This window comes from Salvelinus namaycush, chromosome 21, assembly GCF_016432855.1.
Source record: "Salvelinus namaycush isolate Seneca chromosome 21, SaNama_1.0, whole genome shotgun sequence".
In the NCBI taxonomy this organism is placed as follows: domain Eukaryota; kingdom Metazoa; phylum Chordata; class Actinopteri; order Salmoniformes; family Salmonidae; genus Salvelinus; species Salvelinus namaycush.
This window is the reverse complement of record NC_052327.1, coordinates 15430059-15443437: the sequence shown is the minus strand read 5'-3', so window position 1 is coordinate 15443437 and position 13379 is coordinate 15430059. Positions and strand designations below refer to the sequence as shown.

Here is a 13379-nt window from a genome sequence, read left to right as displayed (position 1 = left end):
ACCACCAGCCCTCCAGGTGCTACATGCAATAGCTGAATGCCTGCTTCTCTATTTCTAGTTAGGCAACCAGCCACCCTAGGCCTTTGTGGGAAACTTTGTGCTACGAAACGTCAAATCTGACGTTCATTTGACAAAAACTTGATCCCTTCTAGCTAAGACTCCCCCACCTCCTTGATGTTTGCATTTTCTTCACCCACACAATTTCCTAATTTTCGCTGGGACGTAATTACGTCATGCCGTAACTGGGGAGCCGCACAACCGCATTGTTGTTGGCGAAAAGAAACCAGCTAGCTACTGATCGTTAGCAAGTCGCAAAAGGACATTAGTATTTGGTGGCTCTTCAGAAATATTTATGTTTGTAATAGAATCGAATTTGGAATTTAGACCGTCGTCGTTTCAATTTATAATTCAAAGCTGCTCGAGCGGTGCCCGTTGGATGAGAGGATTGTGTGTGGATTTACTGCTGCTGCTCTGCAGGCCACATCGCCATTGCTTGCAAGCGCTGCTGTTTTCAAAAGCGGAATTACTGAAAATACAAAGGTAACGTTAGATGGCTATAGCCAAATTTGCTGTCTATGCACATATGTATGCTTTTCAGAACAACCTAAATGCATTTATACAAATAGATTATACATTCTAGTGATGAAAATGATAACTTAAACGTTACCGAATCGACTCGGATTCTTGTTTAGTCGGACGCCATATTTCCTTCCTTAGTTTATTGTGAACGTTAGCTAGCTAGCTAGCTAGCTCTTGACTTGAGGCCGCTGGCGCTACTTTTACGGGATCTTCCTCTCCTAGCTCAATATACATTATTTATGCCTGGCTCAAGCTTCAACTAACGTTAATTTTAAAGCTATGTAGGTTATGCACTTACTAGCTAGCTACTAAGTTAACTACTACGTTAGGTGGCCACAATAAATTGGCTTTACGCTAGCAGTTAGCCAGTTAGCCTAATATAGCTATCAAGGCAACTCTACCACAACGATAGCTATCTAGATAGTTGTGTTTAAGTAGCACAATTTAACATTGCCAGGATAACTAATTGGTTAGCTATTTTTTTTCGCTGACAGTTGACTAACGTTAGCTAGGCTAGCTAAATGGTTGCTTAGCAATTATGTCAACTTAATAAGATGTTGCGCGCAAGGGACTTCCCATTTGTTTCTCCCGTCTCACCCTCTTCGTTACAATGTGTTCTGTTAGTTGAGGATACCTATATTTGTTGTCAGTGGAATTTCCAAAGAACAGTCACCTGGTACATTTTGGAGTCATAAATCAGCTGCTGTGTTTGGCTTTCATTGTGTAGTGTGTACATGCCCAGAGTCTGCCAAATATTTCAATGACTGTGTCTCTTCGAAAAAGAGATGACAGCTCAGGCAAACTGTCTATTTAGCTACTCCTCTAGTTAGCATGTATTTTGAATGAATGCTCAACAGCAAAATTAATAGTATCTGTTCAATTATTATGCAACAAACAGTTAGCAACACTCATATTTTACACCGTTTACCTTCCAAATAATTTAGAGTAGTTACAAATATTTAGTTTCTGGTTTCACAGAACAACAAGAAAGGTATGCCTCTCCACACTTCAAGTAGGCTAGTTTGGGACTTTGGGTGAATATAAAAGTTCATTTAGGCTTATCCTAGGTTACTAGCACGTAAATTGGCACAAGTACTGTAATAATATAGGCCTAACCAGGTTGTGGAGAAATTGCATTTATTACATACACCTACTTACATTTATTTCCCATCTGCACACCATAAGGAAGTAAAAGTGATGACACATTGTATTCATCCATGCCATGATATTCGTCATGTCAATGAAAAGCCTTCTGTTATGTCCACTCAAAAGAATAATAGACAACTGAAACCAAGAAAGGGAAATTGTGACTATTGATATATTACAATCTTGGTTGTTATTGGCCTAAGTAAAATCTCAATCAAAGTGTTTTTTTTAGCATTTCTTTAGGTCTTCATGATGAAGAAAAAAGTACGGCATTATAATCGCATGTCCACGCCCCAGAGGCCCCCCTCTCCCATCAAACCTTCACCGAACAAGGAGACCCTGACATATGCCCAGGCCCAGCGCATGGTGGACCTAGAGATAGATGGCCGCGTGCACAGGATCAGCATTTATGACAAGCTGGATGTCATCGCCGACGATGACCCCACGGCCCAAGAGATCATGGAGTGCAACAGCAACAAGGAGAACAACGAGAAGCCCCAGCAAGTGCTGGTCCGCTCGGTGAGACTCAAAAACAACCAGCAGAAGAAGAGCGCCGCCCTCACCACCACGCATGGGGCTGCCCCGCAAGGGAGCGCCCTCCTGGAACCCAAGTTCCGCGCAGTGGAGTACAACCTTCCCGCGGTGCCTCGGCGGCCCTCCATATATTATAAGTATTCTGAGAAGACTGCCGAAGAGCTGGATGAGGAAGTGGAGTATGACATGGATGAGGAGGACTACGCTTGGCTGGATCTTCTCAATGAGAAGAGGAAAAGTGAGGGCGTCAGTCAGGTGTCCCAGAACCTCTTTGAGTTCCTTATGGACCGCTTTGAGAAGGAGTCCTTCTTTGCCAGCCAGGGTCGGAGCGACCCGCAGACCCTCATTGATGAGGACGCTGTATGCTGCATCTGCATGGATGGAGATGGACAGGACAGCAACGTCATCCTCTTCTGTGACTCATGCAACATTGCTGTGCACCAGGAGTGCTACGGTGTTCCCTACATCCCTGAGGGCCAGTGGCTGTGTCGCCACTGCCTCCAGTGCCCCTCACGGCCCGCTGATTGTGTCTTCTGCCCCAACAAAGGCGGTGCCCTGAAGAAGACTGATGATGACCGCTGGGGCCACGTGGTGTGTGCCCTGTGGGTGCCAGAAGTGGGCTTCTCCGACACAGTCTTTATCGAGCCCATCGACGGTGTCAGCAATATTCCGCCCGCCCGTTGGAAACTCACCTGCTACCTCTGCAAGGAGAAGGGCGCCGGGGCCTGCATCCAGTGTCACAAGGTTAACTGTTACACAGCCTTCCATGTCAGCTGTGCTCAAACGGCTGGCCTCTACATGAAAATGGAGCCTGTCAAGGAAGTCACAGAGACGGGGTCGCCCACTTTCTCTGTGAAGAAAACAGCCTTCTGCTGTGCTCACACTCCTAAAGGGTGCACCCGGAGACCCCTGGCTATCTACAAGGAAGGCCATGCTAAAAACGGTGTCTGTCACAAGAGGGGTGACAAAAGAGGGATGACGAGGTTAAAAGGGTGGCAGAAGAAGAAGAGCAAGAGAATAGTGGTGGTGCCTGAGGAAGAGGCTCCAGCTGTGCCTGGGCCTAGTATAACCCCCAGCAGGTTGGCATATTATTTTTACTTCTTTTGTCTACCAATAACTAAATATTTTCCTGAATAACAAACCTCCCAATGAATGTGTGAAATGTACATTAAACAGAATACTCCTGTGTCTGACCAATGCTAACATATTCTCCCCTCTCAGTTTCGACACGATTCTCAATCAAGTGTCTGTCCAGAAGAAGAAGGCGTTTGTGGAGCGGGTCCTGAGCTACTGGATGCTGAAGAGACAGTCGAGGAACGGCGTGCCACTTATCAGGCGGCTACAGGCCAACCCTCAACCCCCCAAACCAGAGCAGCCGGTCAGTCTAGTGGTCAGTGTAATTGTTTAGTAGTTTTCATGGTATCCGAATCCTTGTGATAGACAATTGTGTCTGCTTTAAACATGACGTTGTTTTTAAACCGTTCTCCAGTGCTTGGAAATCAAAATAAAGCAGCCTAATACTTGAATTGAGATAAAGACAGTTTCCTGTGTCTAGGCCTTTTTCTCAAAAGTAGGTTTTTGGATGCTAGAGATATGGGCCATTTATCCATTTCAATATGGACTATAAAAAAAAAAAAGAAGACATTTAATAGAAATTTGCCTAGTTTGTTGGTCAGTGGAGTCAAATACAAAAAAATGGATGACAGTCAATGTCCATTGAAGGTGCAGTGCATCAACAAGTATTCATACCCCTTTACTTATTCAACATTTTGTTGTTACAACCTGAATTCAATATTGATTAAGTATATTTTTTCCTCGCCCATCTACACACAATACCCCATAATGACAAAGTGAAACATGTTTTTACAAAAGTTTTCATATTTATTGAAAATGAAATACTGAAACATCTAATTTACGCAAGTGTTCACACTCCGGAGGCAATACTTTGTAGAAGCACCTTTCTGAGTACGTCTCTAAGAGCTTTCTACACCTGGATTGTGCAACATTTGCCCATTTTATTATTTTCAAAATTCTTCTAGCGCTGTCAAAGTGGTTGATCACAGCGTGACAACCATTTTCAGGTCTTGCCATAGATGTTTAAGCAGATTTAAGTCAAAACTAACTCGGCGACTCAGGAACATTCACTGTCTTCTTGGTAACAACTCGCCGTTAACAAGGTTATCATTCTGCTGAAAGGTGGTTCATCTCCCAGTGTCTGGTGGAAACCGGACAACCAGGTTTTCCTCTAGGATTTGCCTGTGCTTAGATCCATAAAAAAAATTATCCTGAAACTCCCCAGTCTTTAACGATTACAAACATACCCATAACATGATGCAGCCACCACTATGCTTGAAAATATAGAGAGTGGTACTCGGTAATGTGTTAAGGCAAAACCAATACAACACTTTGTATTCAGGACAAAAAGTTAATTGCTTTGCCAAAATGTTTGTAGTATTACTTTAGTGCCTTGTTGCAAACAATGCATGTTTTAGAATATTTGTATTTATTCTGTACAGGCTTCCTTCTTTTCACTCTGTCAATTAGGTTAGTATTGTGGAGTAACTACAATGTTGTTGATCCATTCTCAGTTTTCTCCTATCACAGCCATTAAACTTTCACCATGGTGAAATCCCTGAGCAGTTTCCATCCTCTCCGGCAACTGAGTTAGGAAGGGCGCCTGTGTCTTTGTAGTGACTGGGTGTATTGATACACCAACCAAAATGTCATTTAACAACTTCACCATGCTCAAAGGGATATTTAATGTGTGCTTTTGATATTTTTACCCATCTACCAATAGGTGCCATTCTTTGTGAGGAATTGTAAAACCCTCCTGATCTTTGTGGTTGAATCTGTTTGAAATTCACTTCTCGACTAAGGGACTTTAGTGTGGGGTACAGAGATGGGGCAGTCATTCAAACATCATGTAAAACACTATTATTGCACACAGTGAGCCCATGCAACTTTAGGCTTAACAAATGGGAAGAATAATTATTGACTCAAGACATTTCAGCTTTAAATTTGTAATGAATTTGTAAACATTTCACAAAACACAATTCCACTTTGACTTTGAGGTATTGGGTGTAGGCCAGTGACATCTCAATTTAATACATTTTAAATTCAGGCTCCAACACAACAAAATGTGGAAAAGTCGAGGAGTGTGAATACTTTCTGATGGCACTGTAGCTCTTTGTAATTTTCTGCCGCCTTACCTGAGATTAAGGTCTTGTGGATGTTAATTAAAATGCCTTTATGGACACTGATGTTACAGGATCGCAGGGTGGAGGATAATCGAGTGATGAAGGAGCAGCTAAAGGAATGGCACCGCCTACGCCACGACCTGGAGCGAGCTCGCTTACTGCTCGAAATGATCAGGAAGAGGGAGAAGATAAAGAGAGAGGAGGTACAGAGAATTGGTCTCGGGTTTTCAATCTGATAACCCCAGTAGTGAAATAAGAATGTTTATGTGACAGCATATCAATGGCTAGTAGTTGTAAGTCCTATCAATAAAATTAGGTCAAATTAATTTCCTTTCAAAAGATAATCTGCATTGTTAAAAGAGCTTTAGAAGTGGTTGTTGGATCCCCTTGTAACTGTTAGTATACTACAGCTTTGTGCTATGTCCTGTAACCATTCAGATGAAGCTCCAACAGTCGGTTCTAGAGGTACAGCTCACACCCTTCAACATTCTACTACGAGCTGTCCTGGACCAGCTTCAGGAGAAGGACCAGGCCAAGATCTTTGCCCAGCCTGTCAGCGTTAAAGAGGTATGGTCCCCCATACCCCCAATAGAATGTTACTTTCACAAATTAAAAACAAATGGTACCCTCACAGAGATTGTATATCGTTCTATTTAGGTATTTGGGTACCTTTCACTTAGCATCGTGTTTTTTTATTATCTCCCTATCCTCAGGTGCCTGACTACTTGGACCACATCAAGAACCCAATGGACTTCTCTACCATGAGGAAGCGCATTGAGGCCCACGGCTACAAGAGCCTGGAGGAGTTTGAGGCCGACTTCAATCAGATCATATTCAACTGCATGAAGTACAACGCCAAGGACACGTTCTTCCACAAGGCCGGTCTGCGTCTACAAGACCAAGGCGAGGCCATCCTCAGGAAGACTCGTCGGTATGCAGAGCGAATTGGCTTTGACTTTGTCAGCGGGATGCACCTCCCTGAGCCGCCCAAGGTGGAGGCTCTTCCCCCTTTCTCCTGGGACGATGGTAAGGACAGTCTACATATGTTTACTTCTCCATTTATCTTGTACACAGCCTATGATTTATGTTACTGTAGTATTGGGGAATGGGTAAATGTTTTGAGCTCAGCCAACCAAGTTGTTGTTTGTGTGTGTCTGGCAGTGGACCGGATACTAAACCCAGCCAACCGCCAGCACATGTCTTTGGAGGAGCAACTTAAAGAGCTGCTGGAGAAGCTGGACCTGAGCAGTGCCATGAAGTCCAGTCCATCTCGCAGCAAGCGACTGAAGCTGCTCAAAAAGACCATCACAGATGTTCGCAGCGAGATATACCTAAAGACGAGGCACCCCGCTGCCTCTTCCTCTGAACCAAAACCAGCAGAAACTGAGGAGAAACCACTGCCTCCCACTGGACACAGCACACAGGAAGAAGGTACATATCAGGCTGTCCTAAAGCTATGAATTGGTTCAATTAAACCTTCTCTATATCTTACTTGATGAACTGTAGGCTATTAGCTAATGATTGTTTGTTCCACATGTCAAAATCACTTTCCTTTTCTACTGTGCTTCTGTTTTGATTGTATAGGAGGCAAGTCTTTGCCCCCACCGAAACTAGAGCCATTGAACTCTTCGCCGCCGCTTTTCAACTCAGACAGTCATTCAGAACCTCCCTTGCTCAAGCCCATCAAATCCAATGTGGACAAGAGCCAGAAGACCTCCAAGTGCAACGGTGTCAAGACCGCTACCTCTGTACCCCAGGAACCCGTCAACGGGCACATCTGTAACCCGCTGTTCCCAGTCAGTGACCTCAGTTTCGTGGCCACCTCTATGCTCGCAGAGCCCTCTGGCACGGGCAACAGGCGGACCAATGTGCTCTTATGCAAGTCCAAGAGTGCTAGCCTGCAGAAGCCCCCAAGGACAGCCGAGCACTTGCCCGGCTCCCCGCCACTGGGAGCCAAAACCTTCCTCTCTGTTGTCATTCCTCGCCTTGAGACCCTACTTTTACCCAGGAAGAGGACCCACAGCTCCAGTGGAGACTGTGATGAAGATGAGGAGGAATCGCCCATCAAGCGCCTTGACACAGGTAAAGCCCAGTGTAAATATGCAAATGTCACCTTTTTCTTCTCATTCATGTACAAAATTCATATTTTTGGTTTGCAAATGTCATAGTAATGGAGAGGCAAGTGGGTGTGTAGGCTCTGACCATTTCGTTGTCTCCAGGACTAGCTAATGGCTTTGTCGTTGAACCAGAGAGTGAGGCTAGCCCCAGTAGGCCGCTGGAGCCTCGCCGGCGCTGTGCCTCTGAGTCCAGCATCTCCTCTAGCGGCAGCGTGCTGTGTAGCACAAGGTATGCTTGTTAACACCTCAGCACAATGGCAATATTGCAGACTCTGCTGTGTAGCACCAGGTACAGGATTGGCAGTGGGCCTACATCACAGTGCCATGTTAATGTAATATCTAGATCCTCTAGCAGCTGTCTGTAGTCTATCATCACTTACCAGGCAAAATGTTGCACTCAACTATTAGCACATTTGCCATTTGCTCACAGTAGCCTACTCGGTTTTCCTTTGTTTTTACTGTAGCACGGTCAGAGTGCCAAAAAATGGAAAAGGGAGGCCGTCCATGGCACGTAGGAGCACAGTGGACGACAAAAACGCACTCATCACCTGTATCGAAAATGGGGACTTTACCAAAGCCGCTAAGATTGCAGCAGGTGAGACACTAGTTCTTTCTGTAAATAAATGCTAAGACTGGACTTATATTATGAATGATAAATGTAGTATCTGTATTTAGTATCTGTCTAACATTTCTATCTGGAAAAGCTGGCTAAGTCCTCTTGTCATTGCCTGTTACCCAAAGGCTTGTTCATAGTAGTTTGTTTTTAGCTTTGGAATTCTACCACTTTCAATAACTCATCGCCCAGTAGACATCACGGAATTCTGCTGTTCTTACATTAATTGGCTTCCCATGGACCACAAGTCTCAGCTTATAAAAGTAGAGGGTAGCCTGAAATCCAGACCTGCTTGTGGCAAGGAGTGGAAGGTTAGCACAAATTGACTCGTACCCAGGCTAAGTAGAGGGGCTGGTTTTGTCCCGAATTGTGTTTTTATTGATATTCATAGAATGAGTGTTAAGCAAGTTCTGAGATTGATAGCAGATATACACTGAGTGTATAAAACATTAGGAACATCTTCCTAATATTGAGTTGCTCCCTCTTTTGCCCTCGGAACAGCCTCAATTCGTTGGGGCATGGATTCTACAAGGTGTCAAAAGCGTTCCACAGGGATGCTGGCCCATGTTGACTCCAATGCTTCCCACAGTTGTCAAGTTGGCTGGATATCCTTTAGGTGGTGGACCATTCTTGATACACATGGGAAACTGTTGAGCATGAAAAGCCCAGCAGCGTTGCAGTTTTTGACACTCAAACCAGTGCATCTATCACCTACTACCATTCCCCGTTCAATGGCTTGCCCGTTCACCCTCTGAATGGCACACAATCCATGTCTCAAGGCTTAAAAACTCCTTCTTTAACCTGTCTCCCCTTCATCTACAATGATTTAAGTGGATTTAACAAGTAACATCAATAAGGGATCATAGCTTTTACCTGGTCAGTCTGTCATGGAAAGAGCAGGTGTTCCTATTTTGTACACTCAGTGTATATAGTCTTGTGAGTGTGCATATAGTCAATGCAAGATGGTGTCAGTGCAGATAGTCTGGGGTACCAATGTATTTTGATTTAGACAAGAATTGTGTGCCAGCATGTGTGTGTTCCTTGGTAAGAATGCATCTGAGCACAGTGTGACAAGTGACATGAGCTTGTTTGACAAAGGACAACTGAGGCTCCCAGCACTCTGCGTTCTAACACTGGGGCCAGGGCAAACTTTTTTAAACAACCCTTATTCTGTCAACATCTTGTACCAGTGGCCTGAGCTGACATGCCCCAAGGCACCAATGATCTCCTGGTCATCCAGTCTAGACTAAGAAATCCCACTTCCTATACATAATTCAGCAGTTTTCGGTCATCTTCTACTCTGTCGCAAACAAAGTAATGGTTACCCTCTACAATTCACATTGTTTCAAAATTATTACAACTAAAACTGTATTTCAGTGTTTTGATGCCCTATAATACTTCCCTGTGTGTGAACATACTGTATGTTCATGTTTTTGTGTGTCTCCTGTCAGTGTGAGCATGGCTTTTAGAGTAGTCTCTTGTCTGTTTGCAGTGAACCCCCCATAACTTGCTTGTCATTATTCCTGCTTCCGTAGAAGTTGGCAACGGAAATATTTGGATGCCTGCTAGTGCTGCAACATATGTACTGGAACCCCTTAAACTAGTTTGGGCAAAATGTAGTGGATATCCCTCCTACCCCGCCTTGGTGAGTTTGAGTGAGCGCATGTCCCAGACTGGCCAATGCCCATCTATATATGTCCCATTTCCATCCATTCCTCTCATCGTAAGTGGTGTAGCTCGTGTTTGTGCACGCCCTGCAGCTAGCTGCTCAGCTTCAGTGTGTTGTGGGTGATATGAGTGTGTTAGGAGTCACACAGATTGCTTACAGCTTTCTCGGTGACTCAGGTAGCATGGCATCTGTGTGTGGTAGTGTGTGTCGTCAGTGTGTGATTGTGTTAATGTACGTTCCTATCCACCAGTTTGAACCTTTGCTGCACCACAACCAGGATTCCCCTGCATCCTCTTGTTTACAGGTCACTACAACCAATCACTTCTCTTGCCCCCTCCCCCATGCCCCTCCCCCATGCAGATCATAGACCACAAGATGCCGAGGGCGGGGTGTCACCACAACGGGGTCTCTCTCCCTCTACCCCCTCTGGACGTCCTCAGGGTCGGCGAGCAGATGCAGTACAGGTCCGAAGAGAAACTCTTCCTCGTCCACTTCTTCGACAACAAGCGCAGCTGGTGAGACGACACTCCCCTTCTATAGTTTGACACTTGTAATAATCTTCAAACATGGCCAACGGTTTATTTTTAGTCAAATAGAGTTAGTGCTCAGGTTCTTGAGTTGCAATGGCAATATGATGTAGCATAATTCTAGCATCATCCTAATGATACTTCACTGTCTTTGACAGGCAATGGCTTCCTAGAGCCAAGATGGTTCCCTTTGGTATCAATAAGACTGTGGACAAGATCAAACTGATGGAGGGCTGCTCCTCTGGCATCCGTAAAGCAGTGCAGACCGCCTTTCATCGCGCTGTGAGCCACCTGAGCCAGGTCAAGGACAAGCCTAGCAGCAAGCCCTGCAATGTGGACTAAACCTGCTCATGCATCCCCTCACCTCTAGGTGGAGCCCTTCAACTCTCCTTAGTTTACTTGATATTCCACAGCAGTCCCAGTATTCCTCTAACACACACACCCTCTCTTTGTGTTTACTGTGTACTGGGGGAGAATCTAAAGCCCTCAAGTAAGTAGCCCTACGGTCTCTTGGTGCAGGTTTCCATTCCACCTCATGTCTTGATTATATCAACTGAGCTGCTCATGGGTAAATGGTATGTGTATGACACCACTACACGCATGCTCCCTTTTAATCTATTCCATTCTAAAAAACTGTAGCTGGCAACATGTAATATCCACATGAATCAATGAGCTATGCAACTGAACTCAAGCGATTGGGTTGGCGTGTGCAAAAACCTTAATACAGAGTCCTAGAACTGACTCACGAAAATCACTGGTCTAACCTGATGAATGTTGAATTTCTGTCCTGTAATATGCTGCAACTTTCACTGCTGCAACTTTCACTTCCATCATGATTCTCACCCTCACTCCCATTTCCTCTGCAGTTGCCCTGTATTTAACCCTGTAAATACCTGTACAAGGCGTGACACTAATTTATTCTGTTTTCAGTTATTGGTACTGCGTGTTCACTTTCTTGCTATTTATGCTGTAGGGGTGATTCATGTCAGCACTATGGTGCTTATTAAATATTTGCTGGTGCTACAACCTGTGCAAGTCTTGGCTACAACTGAGACTCATCCAGGGCAAAATATATACTGTATCGATTGAACGTTTGTTTTTATTTCAGCTACTTTTTTTATGGTTTCTTAAGTTATTGAAGTTTATGGACAAGCTTCTCTCTGCATTATTGTGGTTTTTAAATACAATAATGTTTTTATGGGACTTAGTGTGTTTTGTTTGTACATATTTATATAAATCTATATAATTGTATACATAAGATGCTTTCAATGTTTAAAAAGCAGAAAGTGCATCATTCACACAAAACCAAAAATTTGCTGCCCAGATTTTCGATTCATTTTTTAATTTTATTTTTTACAGTTTTTGGTGTGCGTGTGAGAGTGAGAGATCTGTGAATAACCTGTAAAACGTTGTCTTCGTTCACAATGGTTTTGACTGTGTTACAGGGACCTATACCATGACCATAGGTGAATGTGCCTGTACTAATTTATTGTAAAGGAGAAATGTATATGCATTACTTTATATAGAAAGAATTGTAAGAGATACTATTGTCTCACTAGGAGCCAACTGTGTAAAGGCCATTTTTGCATATTGTTTGTTTTAATCAGAGGCATTAATCTTGAAGGTGGGGTGATAGAATCCATTACATTTTATTCAGTTAGGAGGATCTGGGGTAGCAGTGGGTAGATTTTGTTTTTTTCAAAATCCATTTTTGTATGGATGTTCTGTAAATAGACTTGGTACTGGTCTTATTCTCTGGGAAAACCACATTATAGCCAATGGGAGTGGATGCTGGCAAAGTCCAGTATGTTTTTATATAAAAACACTGAAAATAAAATAAAAATGGTATTGAATCACTGATTTTCTGTGTGATATGGATTTTTGTGTTCAATGACATGAAATTAAGACAATTACATAAGCAACCACAAGAAGGAGCTGTGCCACCATTGTATGGAGTGCAGCTGGAGAGTAATTCATTTAAATTATGTTTAACCATGGCCCAGGGCATCGTGGAGCATGTCAAATCACAAGTCCACCTTCATCTAATACATGATGGTTCAACCATGATCAAGATAAAACGTTGCTGTCATAAAGTAGCCTAAATGCCCTTTTTAAAACATTTAATTCCTTAAATCTCTTAAAAGCTTTGACATTGATCTGTTATTACGTTTCTTTTGTTAAAATGACTGAATCTAGCAAAAAACTGTGGCTATTCTTCAGAATTGTATGCCAGGCATCACATAGTCCATGCAGTGGGCTTCACAGCGCCCACATCTCCCCTCAATCAGATGCTAATTGTTCAGGGAGGAAGGCTGCAGCAGCATGAGCTGGAGAAAGTCAACCAACCATGAAGATCAATCTCCCAGCATCAACCTCATCAGAGAACTTTTGACTGAGCTGCATTTTCTAATCCGCTAGCTCAGCGGCAGCCCCTCTCGTGTGGAGGGGGGGCTGTAAAATTATCTGAAACCCCAGAAATTTGAGTCTCTGTGACAACCGGGTATTTGAGAATTCATTAGTTATGCATGCCTTGTCTTAGTCAACATACTTGGGGAAGGAAGACGACACCTGCAGAGGGAGAGTATGATAATTTCATGCTGCAAAAGCTGTAACGGGATTCAATTCAGTGGCAGTGTAGGTCATGACCCCTGAGTCTTGGTCAAAGATGTCAAACAGTTCTTCAGAGACCCATCACTTTTTTTTCTCAAAGACACTGCAAATGTAACATTAAATACTATAGATATGTGAAGGTTGGATACTAGTGAAGAGGCTAAAGGTTTTGGTACAGTGGAGTCATGGCAAAAGGAATCCAAGTGTATTTATACAAAAAAAAGACTAGACAGAACATAGTAAATGTAAATCCGAGACACTCAAATTAGTATGGTATGGTTACATAAGAAAGGTTACTTCTCCCTTATGACGAAAGGAGGGTGGATGGGTGGACATATAACACGAATGTCTAGCAATCCAAAGGTTGCGCATTCGAACCTCATCACA

The 13379-nt window shown here is 43.6% G+C and overlaps 1 protein-coding gene across 3 annotated transcripts; it reads left to right on the top strand.

Annotated features, from left to right (window-relative positions):
* The first annotated feature begins 249 nt into the window (after positions 1-249).
* Positions 250-12242, top strand: LOC120066131 (bromodomain-containing protein 1-like). 3 transcript variants are annotated; one of them, XM_039017272.1, is made up of 13 exons: positions 250-540; positions 1958-3338; positions 3481-3637; positions 5528-5659; positions 5895-6023; positions 6170-6482; positions 6618-6887; positions 7041-7538; positions 7676-7802; positions 8038-8168; positions 9722-9831; positions 10216-10370; positions 10541-12242. In XM_039017272.1, the coding sequence occupies exons 2-13, from the start codon at positions 1975-1977 to the stop codon at positions 10722-10724; spliced, it is 3570 nt and encodes a 1189-aa protein (XP_038873200.1). In that variant the 5' UTR covers positions 250-540; positions 1958-1974; the 3' UTR covers positions 10725-12242. The 3 variants fall into 3 exon arrangements, with proteins under 3 accessions (XP_038873200.1, XP_038873199.1, XP_038873198.1); XM_039017271.1 differs by lacking the exon at positions 9722-9831 and having other exon boundaries at positions 10541-10672; XM_039017270.1 differs by lacking the exon at positions 9722-9831 and having other exon boundaries at positions 3481-3649; positions 10541-10672.
* Positions 12243-13379: the final 1137 nt, after the last annotated feature.

Bases quoted from the DNA above. Each gene is read 5' to 3' on its own strand.
- LOC120066131 (XM_039017272.1), top strand. From the start codon at position 1,975: ATGATGAAGAAAAAAGTACGGCATTATAATCGCATGTCCACGCCCCAG. The intron at 6,483-6,617 runs GTAAGGACAGTC...TGTGTCTGGCAG, and splicing joins CCCTTTCTCCTGGGACGATG to TGGACCGGATACTAAACCCA. The intron at 6,888-7,040 runs GTACATATCAGG...TTGATTGTATAG, and splicing joins ACACAGCACACAGGAAGAAG to GAGGCAAGTCTTTGCCCCCA.